General features: G+C 42.0%; 2 protein-coding genes and 1 pseudogene across 4 annotated transcripts in view; 2 read left to right on the forward strand and 1 right to left on the reverse strand.

The window, feature by feature from the left end:
• STAG2 (stromal antigen 2) overlaps positions 1-21,149 on the reverse strand; it is a 143,750-nt gene extending 122,601 nt beyond the window's left edge. Inside the window, 1 exon segment of the mRNA XM_033201202.1 lies at positions 20,869-21,149. The gene's annotated coding sequence lies outside the window, so the exon portion shown is untranslated.
• On the forward strand, positions 6,594-7,413 carry LOC117077501 (annotated as a pseudogene). Its single transcript, XR_004434785.1, has one exon. The product of XR_004434785.1 is annotated as a transcription factor BTF3-like (transcript).
• LOC117077502 lies at positions 20,142-22,518 on the forward strand. Of its 2 annotated transcripts, none has more exons than XM_033201205.1 (2): positions 20,142-20,546; positions 21,968-22,518. In XM_033201205.1, exons 1-2 carry the CDS (start codon positions 20,425-20,427, stop codon positions 22,212-22,214), a joined length of 369 nt encoding a protein of 122 aa, XP_033057096.1. In that variant the 5' UTR covers positions 20,142-20,424; the 3' UTR covers positions 22,215-22,518. The 2 variants fall into 2 exon arrangements, with proteins under 2 accessions (XP_033057096.1, XP_033057097.1); XM_033201206.1 differs by lacking the exon at positions 20,142-20,546 and adding an exon at positions 21,235-21,635.
• Positions 22,519-24,949: the final 2,431 nt, after the last annotated feature.

A 24,949-nucleotide genomic window follows, 5' to 3' on the forward strand; every position in this document is an offset into this window, starting at 1 on the left:
TCCAATACAATTTTATTTGACTTTGTAGAATTCAATAAAGCCAAATATGCCTTCCCTTCCTGTCCCTGACCACTTCCCAGCTTAAACCTATTATTTGTAACCTGGGACCCAGTGTGGGAGAAGAATGCAATTCCCATGAGATGTGACAAAGAAAACAATCTACATAAGGATAATTGTTGATTATATCAGCTTTAAAGATAATTTTAACTTGACATAATTGGAAGAACAGTTTTTATACTGTATACAATTTAAAAGCATCTCCCAGATGGGAGAACATGCCATCTGGATTCTTTTCAAATTTGAGATGCTTATGGATTGTATGCTATATTATCCTAAATTTTCTCCTACCTCTTTGACCACTCTTATCAGTGATCCTACTTCTTCCTCCTGCCAAGTTAAGCATGATGTTTTCACCTCTGACCCTTCGGCTCTTTATTTCTAATCACCCTCACCAAAAGCCAATGTACACTATGCATAATGATCCCAAAAAAATCTCCTGCTCTTATCTCTGCTGAACCACAGTTACATAATATCAACTTAAGGTTGAAGTATCTAAAATCCAATGTCTCTTTCTCTCCAAAATCAGCTTGCATTTGGATGCAAGAGTATAGTAAAATATTATTACTACTATGTTCCAACTACATACATTATTGCAAGAAATGTTTTGAGAAGCAGAAACAAAGAAAAGGGTACGCATTCCAAGACGTCAGAAAAACTATGTGCTATCAAAATATTAAGTATTAACCAAAACATAATTATTGAAAGTTTCAGTACAACACGTTTTAAAAATATACACACATATTTATGTACCTAGAAATGTACATATGTATGTTATCTCCTACTAAATTATAAATGGCAAAGCTAGGATCCCCCTACTCAAAGCTAACCCTCTGCTTCACATCAAGCTCCATGCTGTGATCATCACAAATACACTATAAATGGTCACTCAAAGAATCTTTAGGCAAAATGAGGGGTTGCAAGTTAAGTAAGAAGCAGCAGCTTTAAGAGACTGTACTAACAGATAAAAGGCTCTGCAGAACACAGAAGCTGAGCTGAAGGCATATACTCCTCCTGGAACTCAAGGCAATTCATAAGAATAGGCCTCTAAAAACTACGGGAGACTCGATTGCCTCCCAATCCCCAACCAAAACAGGCCCAAACACCTGCCACAGCATTTCCCTTCTAAGGAATGCCCATTTTGGTTGTTAAATATGAAATTAGTTTACTTCAGGATCAGCTTGCAAATAAGTCCAGTATATCTATCTCTGGATGCCACATAAGCATTAGCTCAACAAATATTAAATACTACACTCCAAGCACTGTTCTAGGTGCTGGAGTTAAAGCAATGTAAAGGCAGCTGACAAATATCCTTCCTCTCACTTAACATTCTAGATTGGGGAAAGAGACAACTCATGTAAATGTATGTTTGATGGTAATATTAAGCAAAATAAACTGAAAAAGGAGGGCTGGAAAAGCAAGGGATATTAATTTATATGTAATGGCCAAAGAATGTTCCACTGAAAGGGTAATACTTGAGCAAAATATCCTGGAGAAATGAGTAACCCAGTCAGGCAGAGGGATCAGCAAGTACAAAGGCCACAAAGTAAAAACCTATTTGAGCAAATTACTGAATTTCTTTAGGTTGTTTTCTCATCCATAAAACGGGTATAATATCCCCTATCATATAATAACTAAGGTAGTATATTACCTCAAGTATCTGACACATGCAATGTACTCAACAAATGGAATTACTGAGCTATCTGGGGGGCCTATCGTGCCAGCAAAACCCTCAGCCTATTGTCTGGCACACAGAAAAATCCCAGAAAAAGTAAAGGTTGAGTATCCCTTATCCAAAATGCTTGGGACCAAAAGTGTTTCAAATATAAATATTCCAAAATCCAAATATTAATATTGTTTGGATTTGGGATTATTTGTATTATACTTAGCAGTTGAGCATCACATATCCAAAATGTTATTTGTATTATACTTACCAGTTGAGCATCCCATATCCAAAATGTTCCAATGAATATTTCTTTGGAGCATCATGTGGATGCTTAAAAGGTTTCAGACTTTGGAGGATTTTGGATTTGGGATGCTCAACCTGTATTATTATACGGTCTCTGTAAATAACCTATAAGGCAAATGGGATTACTTACAGCTGGGAAAACTTGAGGCTCAGAGATTTGCCCAATCCTCTGCTATCCCCTAAAATTCCTATAAGGATGCACAAACATACTCCACAATTAAATAGAGGACTTAAAAGTACACTGCCAAGATGAAGAAACCACTCACAGTATTGTCCACTGATCAGCAGTATGGTAGTGTAGCATTAAGAACTCAGGAACAGAAAACCAAACACCACATGTTCTCACTTGTAAGTGGGAGCTGAATGATGAGAACACATGGACATATGGGGGGAAACAACACACACTGGGGCTGTGGGGGAGGGGGAGAGCATCAGGAAGAATAGCTAATGGAAGCTGGGCTTAATACCTAGGTGATGGGATGATCTGTGCAGCAAACCACAGGTTTACCTACGTTAACAAACCTGCACATGTACCTCTGAACTTAAAGTAAAAAAAAAAATAAAAAATAACTCAGTAGTGGCCAGGCACGGTGGCTCACGCCTGTAATCCCAACACTTGGGAAGCCAAAGCGGCCGGGTCGCTTGAGCCCACGAGTTCAAAACCAGCCTAAGCAATATGGTGAGACCCCATCTCTGCAAAAAACATGAAAATAAGCTGGGCTTGGTGGAATGCACTTGTAGTCCCAGTTACTCAGGAGGCTGAGGTAAGAGTATTACTTGGGCCCAGAAAGTCAAGGCTGTAGTGAGCCGTGATCATGCCACTTACACTCCAGTCTGGGCAACAGGATGAGACCCTATCTCAAAAAAAAAAAAAAAAAAAAAAAAACCTTAGGAACCAGATTGCCTGGGTTCACATTAAGGCTCCAACACTTCCTAAGTATGTGTGTGCTTAGAAAAAGTTTAGGCTCACTATGCCTCCATTTCCTCACACACAAACAGAAAATAATAATAGCACCAACACCTCACAGGCTTGTAGGGAAATTTAAATGCATTAATTTTTCTATTTTTTTCATTATTTTAAAAGGAAATGTTTCTGAGTCATAAAATGGATTAATTTTTGAAATCACTTCTATTTCAGTGCCTCACAAATAAGGTTGTCTACTGTTAGCAGTAATAGCATAAAAGTAAAATAAGGAAATCACCATCAAAACATTTCTACTTTTTATGAAGAACTATAGAAACTGTAAAGATACTGGAGGAAAAAAACAAAAAGCAGCAGAAAAGGGAGGCTGGAATATGAAAACCAAAACACAAACTGGAATCATAATGCTGCCTGACCTAGACCAGTTTACCTGAACAGATTATTCTTATTAGAATTATTGTTCTTTACTATGGAGACAATGCTTTAGATTAACATTTTGTTTCAAAGTTATTTCTAAAAAGGTTAATTCCTTAAAATTAATTCAGATACCACTTTACTCAAGATTACAGCAGTACAGTATAAGAAACTTTATCATCAGTACAGTGTAAGAAACTTTGTCATCTCCCTGCCGCTAAGCCTTTTCTAGTTGCTAGTTGATGTTTATTATAAAACATGAAACATATCACATGCAACTTTAAACATCCATCAGCTCTCAGTTGAAAATAAGCTTTTCTCCTACTTAATCCCCCAAAAGGTTCCTGATCACTATGAGAAGTTTAACTTCCTCCTCTGTCTTTTCCATTTAGAGTTCTTGTATCCTTTTTATTCTCTTTCCCCAAGGAAAGTATCACTATGAAATCTATAAATCATCCCACTGGGAGGCAGTGTATCACCATGTAAAGAAGTGTTCTAGAATTAGGCAGAACTGGATTCAAAAAGTAAGCTTGGTCACTTATTAGCTGAGTGATCTTGGGCAAGTCTCTTAACAATTCGGAACCTCAGTAAATGACCTCAACAGGGTTGTTCTAAGAAACAAAAAATTAAATGTTAGGGAATCTAGTACAACTTGTCATATAGTAAGAAAATGCTGTAAGTGGTATCCTGTCAATACAAACGTTATCATTAATGCAAAACCAACTATGGGAAACTATTTTTCTTCCAACATCAGCTTTTAAATATGAATACCAATAATGCAATTATAATGCAAGGTTACATTTCTTTAAAAAAATCGAAGGTTTCAATTCAATTACCATTTGAGAACCTGTATAATATACACTGTACAATGAAACAAGGATTCAAAATCAGACGAAAACAGTTCCTAGACTGAAAAGTTTAATCTTGTTATAAGTGATAAATCTGGATATTTGCCAGTATTGTACATTCAAACACTATATATACATACATGCACACATAATTGCCTCAAGTTAGAAATCTTTCTTTTTTTTAATTTAATTTCATCTTTTTTTTTTTTTTTTTTTTAAGAGAAAGAGTCACTGTCACCCAGGCTGGAGTGCAGTGGCACGACCTTGGCTCACTGCAGCCTCAACCTCCTGGGCTCAAGTAATTCTCCCATCTCAGCCTCCTAAGTTGCTGAGACTACAGGTGTACACTGCCACACCTGGCTAATTTTTGAATTTTTGGTAGAAACAGGGTCTTGCTATGTTGCCCAGGCTGGTCTGGAACTCCTGGGCTCCTGCCTCTGCCTCCCGAAGTGTTGGGATTATAGGTGTGAGCCACTGCACCCGGCAGAAACCTATTTTTCTGTAGTAACTTAGAAAACTGCTTCAGTCTAACTTAAAAGGATTAGGAACAGAATATCCTACTATAGAAACTTTTCTAATAAAATCCCATATTGTCCAAATGATCCCTCTGAAATTTTTCAAGCATATTTAGAATACCCCAATGTGAATATAACTACTGAATATTCCTCAATGAATAGTAGCACTTTATGCACTGATATTAATCAAAACTCAGAAAGTACATATATGGCACGGCGCAGTGCTCATGCCTGTAATCTCAGCACTTTGGGAGGCCAAGGTGGGCGGATCACCTGAGGTTGGGAGTTCGAGACCAGCCTGACCAATATGGAGAAACCCCGTCTCTACTAAAAGTACAAAATTAACCGGACATGGTAGCACATGCCTGTAATCCCAGCTACTCGGGAGGCTGAGGCAGGAGAATTGCTTGAACCCAGGAAGCAGAGGCTGCAGTCCAGCCGGGGCAACAAGAGCAAAACTCCGGCTCAAAAAAAAGTACATATACTCAAAACTGGAAAAATCCATTTGTCATTGACAAGTTTGCTTTTCAAAAACATACCTTCATGCTTCTGTTTCCCTGCCAGCCATGACTACCACCACTTCCTCAATTCTCCTGCCAGGAGTAAAGTCTGAGGAATGTCTTTTGGCCTGAATGAGTGGTGGAAACAGGGAGGGACATATCCCAAAGGAAATATATCATGATTTTGCTAATAATATTTCCTATATTTTATCTTCTTCTTTATAATAGTGTAGAAGGGAAATTCTCAAAGGTTCATGTTCCTATCTTTAATACTATTTCTTTAGACCACAAAAAAATGCCTCTAGTTTTGTAAGGAGATATTAAACACGTTCTTTGTAATAATATTTAGCCACCATAAAGTTTGCAAGTTAGGTACAAGGCAGTAGACACACTGGTGAGTGCAAAAATTCTCCTTGCTTTTGAAAGGAGAAAAAGGAAGCATATATTTAGAATACCCCAATATGAATATAACTACTGAATATTCCTCAATGAATAGTAGCACTTTATGCACTGATATTTAATCAAAACTCAGAAAGTACATATATGGCACGGCGCAGTGGCTCATGCCTGTAATCTCAGCACTTTGGGAGGCCAAGCATATTCTAAATATGCTAAGGAAAAAGATTATCGCATTTCCCAATCCTGAAATGGAAGTACTTCAAGTATACCAAACCTCAATCTTTTTTTTTTTTTTGAGACGGAGTCTCGCTCTGCGGCCCAGGCTGGAGTGCAGTGGCCGGATCTCAGCTCACTGTAAGCTCTGCCTCCCGGGTTTACGCCATTCTCCTGCCTCAGCCTCCCGAGTAGCTGGGACTACAGACGCCCGCCACCTCGCCCGGCTAGTTTTTTTGTATTTTTTAGTAGAGACGGGGTTTCACCGTGTTAGCCAGGATGGTCTCGATCTGCTGACCTCGTGATCCGCCCATCTCGGCCTCCCAAAGTGCTGGGATTACAGGCTTGAGCCACCGCGCCCGGCCACCTCAATCATTTTATATGATGGGTGTGTGGGCGAGTGAATGAAATGAAAAGCAAATACTAGGCCAGGTGCGGTGGCTCATGCCTGTAATCCCAGCACTATGGGAGGCCAAGGCGGGTGGATCACGAAGTCAGGAGTTCAAGACCAGCCTGACCAACATGGTGAAACCCTGTCTGTACAAAAAATACAAAAATTAGCCAGACGTGGTGGCACGCACCTGTAATCCCAGCTACTCAGGAGGCTGAGGCAAGAGAATCGCCTGAACCCAGGAGGCAGAGGTTGCAGTGAGCCAAGATCACGCCACTGCACTCCAGTCTGGGCAACAGAGCAAGACTCCATCTCAAAAAAAAAAAAAAAGAGCTGCCATCTTGCATCCCCGTGTGTGCGCCTAATCTCAGCTGGTCCACCCAAGACCCCCTAAGCACCAACCCTAGTCCCCTGCGCGGCCCCTTATTCGCTCCGACAAGATGAAAGAAACAATCATGAACCAGGAAAAAACTCGCCAAACTGCAGGCACAAGTGCGCACTGGTGGGAAAGGAACTGCTCGCAGAAAGAAGGAGGTGGTTCATAGAACAGCCACAGCAGATGATAAAAAACTTCAGTTCTCCTTAAAGAAGTTAGGGGTAAACAATATCTCTGGTATTGAAGAGGTGAATATGTTTACAAACCAAGAACAGTGATCCACTTTAACAACTCTAAAGTTCAGGCATCTCTGGCAGTGAACACTTTCACCATTACAGGCCATGCTGAGACGAAGCAGCTGACAGAAATGCTACCCAGCATCTTAAACCAGCTTGGTGCAGATAGTCTGACTAGTTTAAGGAGACTGACCGAAGCTCTGCCCAAACAATCTGTGGATGGAAAAGCACCACTTGCTACTGGAGAGGATGATGATGATGAAGTTCCAGATCTTGTGGAGAATTTTGATGAGGCTTCCAAGAATGAGGCAAACTGAATTGAGTCAATTTCTGAAGATAAAACTTGAAGAAGTTACTGGGAGTTGCTATTTTATATTATGACTGCTTCTTAAGAAATTTTTGTTTATGGATCTGATAAAATCTAGATCTCTAATATTTTTAAGCCCAAGCCCCTTGGACACTGCAGCTCTCTTCAGTTTTTGCTTATACACAATTCATTCTTTGCAGCTAATTAAGCCGAAGAAGCCTGGGAATCAAGTTTGAAACAAAGGTTAATAAAGTTCTTTGCCTAGTTAAAAAAAAAAAAAAGAAGAAGGTATCAACCTTTGGGTAACAGTAACTGCATATATAAGATGATCATGGGGCCGGGCGCAGTAGCTCACGCCCGTAATCCCAGCACTTTGGGAGGCCAAGATGGGCGTTATCACTTGAGCTCAGGAGGTCAACACAAGCCTGGCCAACACAGTGAAACCCTTTCTCTACTAAAAATACAAAAATTAGCCAGGTGTGGTGGCGGGCGGGTGCCTGTAATGGCAGCTACTTGGGAGGCTGAGGCAGGAGAATCACTTGAACTCGGGAGGTAGAGGTTTCAGTGAGCCAAGATTGCACCGCTACACTCCAGCTTGGCCAACAGAGCAAGGCTCTGTCTCAAAAAAAAAAAAAAAAAAAAAAAGATGATCATGGGCTCTTTTAACTTAGTTTATTAACAACCAACCGCCAAAGACTGAAGCATTCCAAGGCTACGTTAAAGCCCTCAGTTGTTTTGTATGTTTTCTCAGTTGTTATTTTTCCCCTAAAGTTTTTCAGTGAAGCCCTAATTTTTCAGTATTTGTCACTAATCTCAAATTAGGAACACAATGTCAAAACTGCATTGATGGCTGGTTTTAGCCCAATATTCTTTAATGTAGAGTAAACCCAATACACAATATTTCAATAGGTATTTTTTTAACACTTCTGTAGTGACAAAGTCCAAGTGACTATATTCCCTAAGGGCAGAGACTATGTAATCTAGTTTACCACTGTATAGCCCATCTTTCATAGGTACTTTTTTTTTTTTTTTTTGAGACGGAGTTTCACTCTTGTCGCCCAGGCTAGAGTGCAATGGCGCGATCTCAACTCACTGCAACCTCCACCTTCCAGGTTCAAGCAATTCTCCTGCCTCAGCCTCCCGAATAGCTGGAACTACAGGCATGCGCCACCATGCCAAACTAATTTTGTATTTTTAGTAGAGACGAGGTTTCTCCATGTTGCTCAGGCTAGTCTTGAATTCCGACCTCAGGTGATCTGCCCACCTCAGCCTCCCAAAGTGCTGGGATTACAGGCGTGAGCCACCACTCCCGGCCTATTTTTTTCTTTTCTTTTTTTTTTTTTTTTTTTGAGACGGAGTCTTGCTCTGTTGCCAGGCTGGAGCGCTGTGGCGCAATCTCGGCTCACTGCAATCTCAGCCTCCCTGGTTCAAGCAATTCCCCTGCCTCAGCCACCCAAGTAGCTGGGACAACACGCATGCGCCACCATGCTAGGCTCGTTTTTTGTATTTTAGTAGAGACGGGGTTTCACCATGTTGGCCAGGATGGTCTCGATCTCCTGACCTCATGCTCTGCCTGCCTCAGCCTCCCAAAGTGCTGGGATTATAGGCACGATGAGCCACCGCACCCGGTCCCCCATAAGTACTTTAAATACCAGCTGATTTTAACAATGAGCCCTAGAGAAACTTATGAAATGCATGTATACAGTTTGAACATAATTTGAGGGTTCACAAATCTCCATCCCACCCATGGACCCCAGCTTAAAAACCACCAATATAGTATTTAAAATCCAACTGTATTTCTTTAATTTTATTTTACTACTGTTTTTTGTTTTTTGAGTGGGGGTCTCACTCTATCACCCAGGCTGGAGTACAATGTCATGATCTCAGCTCACTGCAACCTCCGCCTCCCAGGCTCAAGTGATCCTCCCACCTCTGCCTCCTGAGTAGCTGAGACCACAGGTGAGCGCCACCGCACCAGGCCGATTGGGTTCTTTTTTGTGTGTATTTTTGGTAGAGGGGGCGTTTTACCATGTTGCCCAAGCTGGTCTCGAACTCCTGAGCTCAAGTGATCCACCAGCCTCAGCCTCCCAAAATGCTGGGAATACAGGCATGAACCACCTAGCCTGGTCCATTAATCTTATATAATAAATCAAATCTCCCCAAAATAACCTTTTGTCTCCCATAGTCACTACACAGGCCACAAATTCCTTCACATGGTCAGAAATGCAGTCCCCCTTCAAGCTATATCTTGTCTCATAATGGTTTCAATTAACTAAATAAAAGACCTTAAAAATTAAACGGACCTATTTAATGATAGTGACACCAACAAAACTTCCAAACGTCAACAAGCTAGAGGGAAAAAAAAACACAAATTACTCAATGAACTATTAAAATAGCCAAGTATGAAAACAAAACTGGAAGTGCCCTTAAGATCAGATACTACCATTCACTCCCACTCAAAGGAAAAGAAAAAAAAAAAGATCTTAGTTTACAATATAGTTGTTTCCACAATTGTGCCAAAATCACTTCTCCACATTTGAATTCACCTTCAGTAATATTTTTTGAGGTGACAGCACAAGCATAAACAGGCCAGAAACATAAAATAGCTTTAAAAATCTCAATAAAAGAGGAATATTTATTTTATGAAATGACATATCAATCTCTATAAGACTTAACTCTCAAACTATGCTACAGAATCAGTTTACCTTCAAAAGTCTCTAAACTGGATCTTTTTCTTCCTTTTCTAGTAACACTTCTCCCTAGTCACAAAAGGATTCATCTTCTTTCTACTGTCTTCTCAAAAAATTTCTACAATCCACATTTCTTCCTAAGAAAATGGTAAAGGGAACCTGAATAACACGTACTGCTTATCTTAGAGTTTTGTTTTAACTTAGGTGGCCCTCAGGAAAGTTGCTTTTCAACATTAAGACAATATAATCACCTCAGTCTAACAGCCACTTGAAAAAAATTCAACTGGAAATTCTCCTGGATTTTAAAAAAAAACACTATCTTGTCTTTTTACTATTGACCATGTACCAATAAAAACTCCCCCAAAAGGGTAAAAGTAAACAAACTCCCAGAATATGGCAATTTAAAATAATTTAAATCACTTTCATTCCCACGGAAATCCCTACAGGTCCTATTTTATTTTATTTTATTTTAGAGACAGTCTTGCTCTGTCACCCAGGCTGGAGTGCAGTGACGCGATCTCAGCTCACTGTAACCTCCACCCCCAGGTTCAGGGGGTTCTCCTGCCTCAGCCTCCCAAGAAGCTGGGATTACAAGCACACGCCACCACACCTGGCTAATTGTTATGTTTTTGGTAGAGATGGGGTTTCACCATGTTGGCTAGGCTGGTCTTGAACTCCTGACTCAGGTGCTCCACCTGCCTCGGCCTCCCAAAGTGCTGGGATTACAGGCATGAGCCACCGTGCCCAGCCTCTACAGAGATTTTAAATCCCTTCTTACTGCTTACTAAGTGGGCAAGTTATTTGGTCTCTCTATGCTTCAGTTTCTTCTGAAAAAGAAGGTATTAATTAGGGTCATCATACATCCTTTCTCTCAAACAGTCCTAGTTTCTGCTATTATCTCAGCATGCCATTCGGTGAGTGCCCCCTTTCACTCACTCTTCACTTGATCTTAGCCAAAAGGCCAAGAAGCAATCCCTTTCAGGCTCAAAAGTATCCTAGATTGAACAATAAATCATATGGCCACCCAACCTCATAGAGTTATGAAGATAAAGTAAGCTAATACACACAAAGCATGTTTTAAGAATATCTGGCATATGGTAAGAGTTCAGTTAGTATTAGTTCTTGTTAATGTTAGTCACTGTCAGTGACTTTTTATAGAAGATTTTGAACTGTATAATGAACAGTGCTCCCACAATATTCCTTCTTATAAATAAAATGATGCATTTAATGTCCCACATTAAATTCTTCCAAAAAACTAAGCAGCACTGACTGCTTGAAATCAACACTAACCAATTTATCCCACAGCAATAGCAGTATCAACAGCATTCACATTGTATCACAAATTGTAATAGAGACCATATTAGAGTTACTAACAGGAAAGTGATAGTGAAAAGTAAAACTTTATTTAGTGCCAAACCAAGTCCCTTAATATTCTAGCAGCCTTTCTCAACCAGTGTTCCTCATGTTTAACTACAGAACTCAGAAAATGACTTGACTACAGAACTCAGAAAATGACTTGAGTGACTATTTCCTGAAGTCTCCCAAGAATGATACCTAACTAATATCTTTCTAGATGTGCAGGGGAGAAACTAATTTATAATATATGATGGATGCCTTAGGGAGTAATTCTGTCATGGAACACCAGTTCTTGATTTTCTTGGAATACAAAGGGGGAAATATGGATGAAAAGACTCCTCAATGAACAAAGAGTCTAAGACTGCTTGCTGTTCATCACCTGAGAAAAAAGTATTTCCTACATGTTAAAGCTTAAAGGAATGATCAATATAAATATATAAATTTGACTCATGGCAATGAAAAGCACAAATAGATGTATTTGGCTTTCCTTGTCTCCACAAATTTATCTTAGGTCAGAAGTCCAACATCCAGAATTCCTTCAGATAAAAAAAACTTCAGTTACAATTTAAAAAAAAAAAAAAAAGAAAAAAAAAACAAGAAGACTGGGCGTGGTGGCTCACGGCTGGAATCCCAGCACTTTAGGAGGTGGAGATGGGTGGATCACCTGAGGTCGGGAGTTCCAGACCAGTCTGGCCAACATGGGGAAATCCCATCTCTACCAAAAACACAAAAAATTAGCCGGGTGTGGTGGCACACGCTTGTAGTCCCGGCTACTTGGGAGGCTGAGGCGAGGGAATCGCTTGAACCTGGGAGGTGGAGGTTGCAGTGAGCCCATCGTGCAACTGCACCACAGCCTGGGCAACAAGAGCGACACTCCGTCTAAGGGGGAAAAAAACAGAAAGGAAAAAGAAAACTGAGACTAAGATACCAATCACTAATGAACCTAGTAACTTGGGGCCCTGATATTAACTATTTATCACCTGATAACAGTAACAACAAGAAAACTTAATAGTGAAAGATGAACTAAAATAGGAAGTATAAGCAAACAGGAGACATTAATAGAATAAAAAAGAATTTTTAAGGTACAATTAGATAACAAAAAATCCCCCTAAAGAACCAGAGTGCTGAATTATTAAAGATTAGCCTGAACGTTTTACTTCAAATCTAACCACTCAATAAAACAAGCTGAAGGACTGGGGAACATTTCTCAGACACAATCTCCATTTTAAATAGAGCATAAATGACATAAAAGAAAAAACATCTATGAAATCATTTCATGTCTCATATGATTTCCCCCCAAAAAATTCAAGAATATAATTCATTATTCCAAAAACTTTAATAAGCATAAGCAAACAAAACCAACGCTTAAATTTATTTCAACTACTTCTATTACTATTAGAAGACAATATAGACCTCAGGCAGCAATTCATCTGACTCCGGGTAAAAATCTGTATTTACCTTGCACTATACATGAAAAAGAGTCTTGATTTTGCAAAATTAAAATAAGAATGCATGCTCTCTGATGACAGATAGCCCAAGACCTAAACGCGGTAAGGGAAACAACTGAGTTTTAACAAAAAAGCACAAAGGTTTTGAGGCCAGGCTAATCAGAGTGTGAATCCAAAGCCGTCAATTATCATCATGTGACTTGCGACAAGGCATTTACTCTCTAAGAGCGTCAACTTCCCCATGTGTAAAATGATGAGGACCGCCTATCTTGCAAAGTGGTTGAGAAGATTCAACAGAAGATTAAAACAAGGTTACTGGTATTCAGTAGGAACTTAAATAGCAGTTAAACTAAGTTTCTTAGAATGCTTCAGGTTTCAAAAGTTATTCTTGCAAAAACGTAAATAGGACTTGCTTTTCCCCCTCCTTGAACAATGTACAACAGAATTTAAACTTTTTGAGATAAGGCCTTACTCTGTTGCCCAGGATGAAGTGCAAAGGCATGATCATGGCTCACTGCAGCCTCAACCACCTGGGGTTCAAGTGATCCTCCCACCTCAGCCTCCCCAGTAACTGGGGCCACAGGTTGCACAACCACACCCAACTAATTTTTAAATTTTTTTGTAGAGATGGGGTCTCCCTATGTTGCCCAGGCTGGTCTCAAACTCCTGGGCTCAACAGATCTTCCCACCTTGGCCTCCCAAAATGCTGGGATTCACAGGGTGAGTCACCACGCCCAGCCAACTTACTTCTTATAAAGGAATTTTATCTTTGAATTGTCCCTTAAGTTAGGCAGAGCTTACTGAAATCTCCCTAGTTTGTCTCATCAAGCCTAGTAATGTATTTCCCAATTAAAATACAGTCATGTGCCATATAATGACATTTTAGCCCACAACAGACTGCATATAAGACAGTGGTCCCAGCCGGGCACGGTGGCTCATGCCTGTAATCCCAGCACTTGGGGAGGCCAAGGCAGGCAGATCACGAGGTCAGGAGTTTGAGACCAGCCTGACCAACATGGTGAAAACCCGTCTCTACTAAAAATACAAAAATTAGCTGGGTGTGGTGGCATGCACCTGTAATCCCAAGCTAATCGGGAGGCTGAGGCAGAAGAATCGCTTGAACTCAGGAGGCAGAGGTTGCAGTGAGCCAAGATCTCGCTACTCCACCCCAGCCTGAGCGACAGAGGGAGATTTCGTCTCAAAAAAAAAAAAAAAAAAAAAAGACAGTAGTCCCATAAGATTATAAGGGAGCTGCCCTATAGAGGTGTATTAATTTTCCTTTTCTACCGTATTTTTATTGTATCTTTTTTGTTTTCAAACACAAACACTTACCACTGTGTTATAACCGCCTACGATATTCAGTACAGCAACATGCTGTACAGGATTGTAGCCTAGGAGCAACAGGCAATACCATATGGCATAGGTGTGTAGTAGGCTATTCCATCTAGGTGTGTGTAAGTACACTGTATGATGCTCACAAACCAAAATCACCTAAAGATGCATTTCTCAGAAGGTATGCCCGCCGTTAAGCAATGCATGACTGTAATAAAAAAGAATAGACCGGCTGGGCACAGTGGCTCACGTCTGTAATCCCAGCACCTTGGGAGGCTGAGGCGGGCAGATCACCTGAGGTCGGGAGTCCGAGACTAGCCTGACCAACAAGGAGAAACCCCATCTCTACTAAAAATACAAAATTAGACGGGTGTGGTGGCGCATGCCTGTAATCCCAGCTACTCAGGAGGCTGAGGCAGGAGAATCGCTTGAACCCAGGAGGCAGAGGTTGCAGTGAGCTGAGATCGTGCCCTTGCACTCCAGCCTGGGTGACAAAAGCCAAACTCAGTCTCAAAAAAAGAAAAGAATACACCAATTGACATTATTCATCCTCTTTCTTCGGCAGGAGGAATGTAAAACAATTTCAATAATCTCTTCTTGGCCAGGCACAGTAGCTCTGCCTGTAATTCCAGCACTTTGGGAGGCTGTGGTGGGTGGATCACCTGAGGTCAGGAGTTTGAGACCACCCTGGCCAACATGGTGAAACCATGTCTCTACTAAAAACACAAAAAATTAGCTGGGCGTGGTAGCGGGCGCCTGTAATCCCAGCTACTGGGAGGCTGAGGCAGAAGAATCACTTGAACACGAGAGGCAAAGGTTGCAGGGAGCCCAAGATCACGCCACTGCACTCCAGCCTGGGCAACAAGAACAAAACTCATCTCAATAAATAAATAAATCTCTTCTTGACTTACTACAATAACCATATGTAAAGTCTCCTTGGTGACTACTGGTAAGTATCAAAGATCTGTACCAAGCATACATTAAAAACACAATTCAGATAGCAGATTACCACAGCTGCTGAAGATGTGTAGATTTTTAAAAGGCACATACACAAAAATTAGACTCCACCAAGCAACACCACTTACAATGAAGAAATATAAAATTTGGGTAAATTAAACGTAAAGCAGGCAACTCAAGAGACTGAAAAATCAAACTGATAATTTTCCTTTCTCACATATCTTTGCCGATCAGAACACAGGACAACCATCATTTATGATACACAGAAACATAAAGAATTATTACACAGGGACAGTATTGAACCACGAACTAAAGTCCTGAACATATAGCCAATGCAGAAGAATATAAAGAACTTTTTTATTTTGTAGACTGAGTCTCGCTCTGTCACCCAGGCTAGAACGCAGCGGCGCGATCTCAGCTCACTGCAACCTGTGCCTCAGCCTCCCAAGTAGCTAGGACTACAGACACGCACCACCACGCCCAGCTAATTTTTGTATTTTTAGTAGAGATGGGGGTTTCACCATGTTGGCCAGGCTGGTCTTGAACTCCTGATCTCGTGATCCGCCCGCCTCAGCCTCCCAAAGTGCTAGGATTACAGGCATGAGCCAAGACACCCAGCCAAACACTTTTAAAATAGCCTATGTCTTTAAAGTTCCTTCCTTACTCTCCAACAATCAGTCTATACTGATTGCATATACTCCAACATCAGTATATACTGATGCCCACACCTGAGACTATCCCTCTCCCTTGCTATTCTCCCCAACTCCCAAAATGGTACTCCATTATATAGCAAACTGTACGTTTCAGTTTTTTAATTTTTTTTGAGACAGGGTCTTGCTCTGTTGCCCAGGCTGGGTGCAGTGGCGCAATCATGGCTTACCGCAGCCTCTATCTACCAGGCTTAGGCAATCCTCCTGCCTCAGCTTCCCAAATAGCTGGGACCACAGGTGTGCACCACCACATCTAATTTTTAAATTGTGTGTAAAGATAGGGTCTCCCTATGTTGCCCAGGCTGGTCTTGAACTCCTTGGGCTCAAGCGATCCTCCCACTTTGGCCTCTCAGCTTCCCAAAGTGTTGGTATTACGGGTGTGAGCCACTGTGCCCGGCCGATTTTGGTTTAAGTTCAAAAGTCAACTTGCAGCATCAAAAACTGAAGTCTGCCATCTATTATAAAGAACCCAAAGCAGAAAGATTATGCTATTCTCTGTTTACTACCTTCCCACATATGACTGTGGGTGGTATCAGTTAAACATGCACAATATTAAGCATTACTAAACTGCGTATTTTCACATCTAACCCTAAATTCCCAAAGGAATAGATCTGAGCCTTAGCCTGTCTCCCAAGCCCATCCCATTTATTTTAATTCATAAGTCCTCAGGTGACCGCAGAAGTCAATAAAGTTGAAAAATAAATGTAGAATTTGATTTCAAGAAAATCTTATTTGAGCGTTTGGGCTTTAAAAAATCCTAACTAAATATACTTGAAAGTTACCAAAGTCATCATGTGTTGGTGTATTAGTTTAGCTATTGCCTCACCACAATAAAATAAATCTGATGCCACAATCCTTACCATCTACTAAGAATATTTGTATATGAATAAAAATTTGAAATATGTCACCTATTTTCCTTTAACATCCTTCTAAAGCTAAAATTCTGAACATGAAATACACAAACAGACTAATGATAACAGTCACAAAATGTCTGTTCCCAGACTGGGGTGAAATTTTGCTATAAATTATATATCCATTATTTTGGATTCCTTTCAGAACTGTGACATATATTTTTAAAATGTATCTCCTGGGGGGGGAAAAATAACCTGACACTGAACGTACAAAACTGCCAAAAAAAAAAAAAAAAAGGCACTTACCTTAATAGATTTTAGGAGCAGTTCACGAATACACTAATTAAGGAGACCAAGGATTTTCACTGCAACACATTTTTACTGGTTATGGGTAATGGTCAGAATGTTAACAGAGAATACTGAAATATTTTACATATCAACTTCTAACTAGTTATAGCACCAGATCCTTGGGGCGTGGGGTGATTTAAACCATTTTAAATGTAAACACTCATTTTCATATCTGTTAAAAAAAAAAAAGAATCCACTCCACCCTCTCTGCCAGTCTCTGATACACTTTAGAATACTATAGTTACTTCACAGTGGGAAGGAATAGCTAATAGGTACATTTCTTTTCCAACCCGCTTCTCTACCTAGTCATTAAACACCAAATCCTGAAACTGAATTCAGCTACCTAGATCTTTCTACCAGGAATGTTCCCTGTGGTACCTCAATCCCTTCCACTGTCACTTACTGCAACTGCCAAAGCCCCTCCTATTAATAGTAAATCCCTTTCATACTGACTCACTGTAACTCCAACTTCATGAAATAGACACCAAGCAGAATTTACAAAATTTGCAAATGGAATTTTCCTGTTTTCAAAGAATTAAAAGGAAACTAAAAGTAGAGCACATTCAGGCTAAATTATAAACATTTAAAGTTCAACCAATTTGTTGAACTTTATTTATGTTGCCTGTTTTATACTAGTTCCTGTTTAAACGTTTTTTTTGAAAGTTTTGCCAAGTATTGTGTAATCACTTACACAAGGCTAAACTTCCCATGCAACTAATTTTGACATGTAAATATAAACTTAAGTCATTACCCCCAAGACTGTAAGACAATGTGGAAATTCTTCTGCAAAAAAAAAATTTCTCTTAAACTATGGAAATTTTTAACAGCACACACAAAAGTAGAGAGAATGATAGTAACAATGAGCGCTTCTGTATTCATCCAGCTACAATAATCAACTCAAGGCCACCTCTGTTTCACACCTACCTCCTACCCACTCCCTCCTCTCATTATTATCTTCAAAAATAATTAAGAGGAAGATACTATGTTCTCTAAGTACACTTCTACCCAGAGATAGCAAAAGTATCAAAAATTAGCAAGTTAAGAAGTCAAAATCCAACAATGTAACTATACAGCCGCCTTACACAATTCCTTGGTAGGTGATAAATTTAAGAACTCGGTTAACACAAAGATATAACCATCTTTAAGAATTTTAACAAAGTCCATAAAACCCAAAGGGCATATTTAAAATTATACCTAAAAAGACAAATAGTGAAATGTGATGAAAACGAACTTAAACATTTGCAATTAACTTACTTAACGTGGCACCTTAGTTCAAAACGAAAAAAATCGACTATTTAACATGATGTACCATAAAACTGCAATTCAACCACTTGAAAAACTGCTGAACACTTATATACCTTAAACTGGTCCTTCTGATCCCTAATTATAGATTGATATCAATGTAGAAAGAAAACCAGGCATTTTAACGTTAAGTGGTTGAAAATGTTGAAAATTAACCCCACTGTTCATCGTAAAGTATATGAGAGCAAGCCTAAACTACCTGAATTATATGTCATTAAACAAATGCATCCACTTCCCAGGGCCTTTCTTTAACAAAATAAGTTCACATATACCCTTAAACGTAACGCGCTAGGCTACAGACAGAATTAGGAGACCGCCTCCTGCTTTTGCTCCTAACCAATACGCAGAGAGAGAAGGTTGGCAGAAAAGTGCTGCGAGGACAGTAACAAACACCAGCAGCTCCCGAGCAGGCCCTGCTAGAGCCAGGAATGACGCACTTCGGTAACCCGACTCTTTCTCCCCTCCACCCCCGCCCCCAGCAGCGGTGCTGACACCGCCAACAGCCCGGAGTAGGAAAAAAGACAACAGAAAAAAGGCAGAGGTTGGACCGCACTAGGTTTCATCAAGAAACCTCGATTATTCCTCTTTCGACACTAACCACTAGGACTAAACAGGAAAAGAAGCTTCGTGCTTAAGCAAGTCCCATCATGGTGGTTTAAGAGTCACTAAATTAAGCTGATAATGAGTCCAATCCACAGAGACAAATACAGGGTGTGGCTGCTGTGAAATACGGCGGTCCGTGGGAGAAAAGGGGTATGGAATTTACACTCCAGTGTGAAGGGAAGATGGGGCTTTACGGTGGGAGAAGGGGGTGGCCCGCGCATTTTAAGGAACCATTGCAAACCAACACAAGCGTCTCGTTTACTTAAATCCAACCTTACAGATCAAAAGTTTCCAATAGATATATCATGTAAACTGTAAATTAACATTTAATCCAACACCATGGCCCTCAATTTAAAAACTACATCCAAGAGAAAGAAGGAGGGAGAGAGAAGAGGGGTGGTAAGCAACAACATAAAAAACATTCTAGGCCACGGAAGAGAAAGTCTCACAAACCGGATGAAACTACTAATGCAATATTAAAAATTAAAGCCGAGCACTGAAGCACGAAAATCACACGATAACCCATTACAGTTAAGGATTAAAAATAAAATGACATATGCACCAAGGGGGAGCGGAAACTAAATGTCGAAAGTACAGCGGTTTATAAAAAACTAAAGGCAAAACAAGACATTCTCGCGACGGGGGGAAAAAAGGCCGAAATCAACAATACGTTCACAATTCTAGGCCAAAAGAAAATGGGAACGGGGCTCAAAGTTTTGCGGAACTACTTGATGCTGTTTCCCACACCTTCTCTCTCCCACGGCCCATCCGACCCTTTTCGTCCCCAAATCGCCGTCCGCAGATCTCCGGATCCAGGGGAGAAGAAAAAAGAAAGTCGACCCCGAGCAAGAATAAAAGTGTGGAGTGAAAACGCACAGGCTGCCTACCTGGGGCAAGGATCAGCTCAGTTCGTGCCTTGAGAAAGACAGTGCGGGTGGGGGTGGGAATGAAAAGCAGCACTAAAACTAAAACAAAAGTGGCGCCAAAACCCCCCAACAAACAGCCTTCCACTCCCGCCCTTCCCCCCTCCGCCCATGCCAGGCAGGCAGGGCCCCCTTCGGGGCAAGGTCTGCGCGCGGGGGCCAACACCGCCAGACCCCAGCCGATTTAGAAAATTGTTGCCCGAAGAAAACTGACCGAAGTCGGGCCTCGGAAGGGATGGAGAGATCGATGCCAATCGCCTTCCCCAGCAGTTCCCCCACCACGCGCTGGAGATGATGGGGCGGGGGAGAAGCAGAGGGGCCCGTCACATGAATGTTGTTCCCTCTCTAGGAAGGGAGGAAGAGAGGGAGGGAGGGGGGAGGGAGGGAAGGAAGGAGGGGAAGGGAGAAGGGAGGGGGCACGAGGGAGGGGTGTGATCAGAGTAGATTTTCCCTCGCCTCCCTCGGTCCGAGGCCCAAATATACACAACTGAGCCTCCTTTCTCCCCTCCCCCCTAGGTTCCCAGCACCACCATTTTGCTCTCTGCCTTCCCCTCACCGCGACACCGCGCTCTCCCCCACCCCAACCACAGCCTCCCGGCTTTCCTCCCCCGACTACGGCTCGCACCCCACCCCACCTCCAGTTCGGGCTCTCCTAGGCTTATCAGCCTGCCGGAGAAAAGAAACCTAAATCTACTGCTACACAGAGAAGCGGAGCCTCCATCTTGCGCTGCTCCGCGTTCTCCATTTTGGGCCACCCATGGGGGGGGGTCTCCGTAGAGGCCCCGAGGGAGAGTTGGGCGAGGGAAGGAAGAGAAAATCTTCAGCGAGGGTAGTCGAAAAGAAGAGCCCTGCGGTAGAAAGCCACTCTAGGAGTAGGAGGTAGGGAGGAAGGGGGGCTGGAAGTTCCTTGTAAGTGTTGGGGTAGCGACTTGGGGGGAGAAGGGAGAAAGGAGGGCTGGGGGCGCCGCGGGGGCGAGGAAGATCCTCCCGCGTGGACTCTGTCCCCCACTCCATGGCTGCCCCCCATGGGGGCGAAGGAAGCAGAGGGGAAATTCAATGGCAACAGAGTGCCCAACCTTTTTCCCTCCCAACTCCTCTCTCTCGCCCTGTTTCAACCATACACACCTCACGGTGGGCCCCGCGCCCTCCGGGTGCCCCTCCAAACTTCTAGAAGCTTCGCCTCCGCCATTTTATAACTTACCTCCCCCCTCAGCGTACACAGAGGCAGCAACGAGACTGTTCGCCTCCCCCACTCCTCCTTCTTTCTCAGGCCGGGGGCTTCTTCACCCCTGGGCTGGTACAAGATATTTTTCCCCTTCCTCTTCTTTACACCCTCGAATTCTACACAGGGACGGAAGCTCCCGCGGTTCTAGAGCGGTGGGGGGTTTTGAAAGTGGCGGTCGGATCCGGCGGGGTTTTTTTTTCTTTTTTTTTTTTTTTTTTTTTTTTTTTTTTTTTTTTTTTTTTTGGTGGCGCTTCGGGATTGTTTGGGGTGTTCGCTCTTCGGCGACTTGGAGGCGAATGGAACGCGCAGGCGCCATCTGTCGGCCACGAACCCGCGCCCGGCTCCCGTTGGGAGGGAGCGGCATCTAGCGGCAGAGAGTTGCCACTGCAACGCCTGGCTCCCAGCCCTCCCACCCAGCGTCCTCTTCCCAGTCACCGACCAATCGTGGCCCACTGACTCTCGGGTTCAGCGTCTCCGACGCCGCCCGCAAACCAGGCGCCCGCAGGGGCGCGCCACCGAGTGGGGTAAACAAGGTGCCGTGCCCGCGCCTGACTTACTCATTCGTTTGGCCGCCCTTCCGCCGCGGACCCGATCGAGCCGCGGTTTTTCTGTCTTTAGTAAGGTGTCGAGGGGAGGGCGGTAAGAATGTCCGGCGGAGCCCCGGGCCGTGGGAATCCAGAGGCTGGCTGGACTCGCTCGGGGACTCGTTCCCCGGGCCCCTGCGCTCCTCGTGCGGCGCTAAGGTGGCAGCCTGGTCGGGCATCACCCTTCGAAGTCCCCTCTTCTGACACACCCCAGCGAGGGGCCTGTGGCCAGCGAGGGGCCTGTGGCCCTAGTTCCCGGACCTTCGATGAATGCCCCCTTGCCCCTACCCTTTCCCACCAGAAGAACCCAACTCGCTTAACTCTGGCACCTGATCCTAAGTGGTTTAATGGGGCTGCTTGGGCTAGATCGGGGGCGGAATAGTGGTTGGTTTTGTTTTGTTTTTTGCTTCGGGTGTGGAGAGAGAGCGAGCTGATTCTCTACCAGGAAGACCTGGCCCTGGAAAAGAAAGAAAAATTGTTTTGCTTTACAGCCCACTGGTCCCGTCTCCGAGAAAACGTGGTCTCCAGGGTCTAGGAGTCCTAAGGAACTGGACTACTAGGCTAGGCCGGGCGCTCGACCAATTTGTTCGCCACTCTCTGGGCAGGGGAAGAGATACGACCGAGCGAAGTGGAGGGAAATCGAAATTTGGGCAAAGGAGTGTGGGGGGACCCCGCCTCACCCGCGCATCCACTGGCTTCCTGGGCGGGGGCAGCAGCGCGAAATTGTTGAGAATTTAGGTTACTTCGCATCCTGCCTTCCTAACCCTCCCCCAAGATGTTTGAAGTGCGAAAAGACCCTTTCTGCTCCTCCGACCCCTGTTAACTAAAATCTTTGTCACCCTTATTTTATTTATTTGTTTCGAATCCAGTGTACTGGACCTTTGACCGCCAAGAGCTCTTTACTCGGGGGAGAAAAACTCGGGGAGGGCCTATCCCATCCAAAGCGCCGCTTTTTCCTTGGACAGGAAGAAGTGACCTATTACAATGTCTCCATTGCTGTTATAGAAGTTCGTAGATTCATAAAATAGTGTTTGCTTAAGAAGTCTTCGTTTCTGTTCCTTTTGTGAAATTTTGGTTAAAATATTTCTTAAATATTAAACTGCATTTCAATTAGAAGGAATAAAACGTATTAATAACAAAACAAATTTTCCAACTGAGAAATAGGGTGAGCCCTGTGTAAATCATGAAGCCTTCACCCCGATATCACTTCTAAAACATTCCTAATGCAATAAAACGATTATTTTCAGTCCTTAATTATATTCCTTCCATATCTCTTGTTAGTTTCTCTCCCATCTTCTGTGCTTATTGTTTTTACTGCAACTTTACAAAAAGAGTTATAGTATATTTAATCAACTGGACAATAAAAGTTAAACAGAAACATCTAAATATCAATAACAAGAAGTAAAATCTGAGACATTTGTACTTACCTCTAAAGCTTTGGAGAGTGGAATACTATTCAAAATAAATTTCCATTTATTTTATAGACCATCTTTGGTAGAATGCTATACAGTTTTTAATAGATTCAGTTACAGAATGATGCAGCTAGAACATTAAATAGAGAGTAGTGGAAAATTTACAGTTATATAAGTTATACAAAATTCCACTTGAAGTAATAGAAAAATTGGGCCGTGTACCAAGTCATTTTTACATTAATTTAGTTCAATTGTGCCAATTTAATCTCAATTGATATTAAATGATTTCCTGTCTTAGTATTAGCTGAAAACTACTGATTTTCTGCTCCAAACATCACATTTATAGTACATTGTACAAATAGTTTTTTATCTATTTTATAAATTTGTGTTCTCAATTATCTATGTAGCAACTGAGATTTTAAACAATTTTATGCTTAGAACAAAACTGAAAAGTTCTTCTGTTTAGCAAATTAGCTCTCATTTTGTGAAAAATACCACTGAAGATTAATAAGAAACTGGTATAACATCAGAAATAAATGTTGTAGCACATTTTTACTAATATTTAAGAATATTTTACAGTAACCTTTTTTTTGTTAGAGCTCTTTCAAAAACATACTTGTCAAGACTTCAATATGTAAAGAATGCTAGGTGCTCCAGTCCTATCATAAGAAATGGAGTTTATTTCATGGGGTACTGTAACACCTAAACAATTCACCCTTTGAATGTGAGGACAAAGGGAGAAAATGCCGTCAAACGAAATATGAAATAATGAAAAATGAAATAACTGATGGAAAATAATGTTAATCTTGTTTGTAACATGTCCTTTATGAGATAATATTGTGAAGGCAGAAGCTTTGGATGCCCAATAAGAAAAAAGGAGAATTGATAGTTAAAACTTACAAACATCTGATACTGTATAAAGGGCAAGACACTATTTGATGCAGAAATGTTCTGGTCACAAGAAATTCATATGCCACAGTGTAACAAAGATAATCCTCCAGGTTTACTATAGTCGGACTAAAACATCCCGCAGTTCTCTTTGCTTTAACTCCATGCAAATGGAACAAACTTCTGATTATAAATTAGGTTTTCCAGATAGTCTCCTCCTCTGTACAGCATATGTATGTTTTTTATATTTTCTTTTCTTTCTTTTTTTTTTTTTTTCTTTTTCTGAGACAAAGTCTTGCTCTGTCACTCAGGCTGGAGTGCAGTGGCTCCATCTCAGCTCACTGCAACCTCCGCCTCCGGGGTTCAAGCGATTCTCCTGCCTCAGCCTCCTGAATGGCTGGGATCACAGGGACGCGCCACCACGCCCGGCTAATTTTTGTATATTTAGTAGAGATGGAGTTTCTCCATGTTGGTCAGGCTGGTCTTCAACTCCCGACCTCAGGTGATCCGCCTGCCTTGGCCTCCAAAAGGGCTGGGATTACAGGCGTGAGCCACCGCGACCAGCCCATTTTTCATATTTTCTAACACCATTCTAACCATAAAACCTAGAAACCTAAAAGTAGATAAATTTAAGTCCACAGAAATTAAAAAATTATGTATACCAAGACACCAGAAACAAAGTCAAAAGATAAGCTAGAAACTGTGAGAAAATATTTGCTGTATGGATGAAAAAAGCTAATTTCTTCAAGATATGGAGAACTGTCAAAATCAATAAGGTAAAGTTTAAAACTCCAGGAGAAAAGTGGACAAAGGATATGGTCTACTTGTGGGAGAAGAAATACAGATGGCTAGGCCAGGCGTGGTGGCTTACACCTGTAATCCCAGTACTTTGGGAGGCCAAGGCAAGCATACACAAGGTCAGAAGATCGAGACCATCCTGGCTAACACAAGGAAACCCTGTGTCTACTAAAAATACAAAAAATGAGATAGGCATGGTGGCACGCACCTGTAGTCCCACCTACTCAGGAGGCTGAGGCAGGAGAATCGCTTGAACCCAGGAGGCAGAGGTTGCAGTGAGCCAAGATGGTGCCACTGCACTCCAGCCTGGGTGACAGCGAGAATCCATCTCAAAAAAAAGAAATAAGAAATACAGATGGCTAATACATATATAAA

This window comes from Trachypithecus francoisi, unplaced genomic scaffold, assembly GCF_009764315.1.
Source record: "Trachypithecus francoisi isolate TF-2019V2 unplaced genomic scaffold, Tfra_2.0 Lachesis_group6, whole genome shotgun sequence".
Lineage (NCBI taxonomy): Eukaryota > Metazoa > Chordata > Mammalia > Primates > Cercopithecidae > Trachypithecus > Trachypithecus francoisi.

Bases quoted from the DNA above. Each gene is read 5' to 3' on its own strand.
- LOC117077502 (XM_033201205.1), top strand. From the start codon at position 20,425: ATGGGGGGGGGTCTCCGTAGAGGCCCCGAGGGAGAGTTGGGCGAGGGA. The intron at 20,547-21,967 runs GTAGGGAGGAAG...TTTGCTTTACAG, and splicing joins AGCCACTCTAGGAGTAGGAG to CCCACTGGTCCCGTCTCCGA.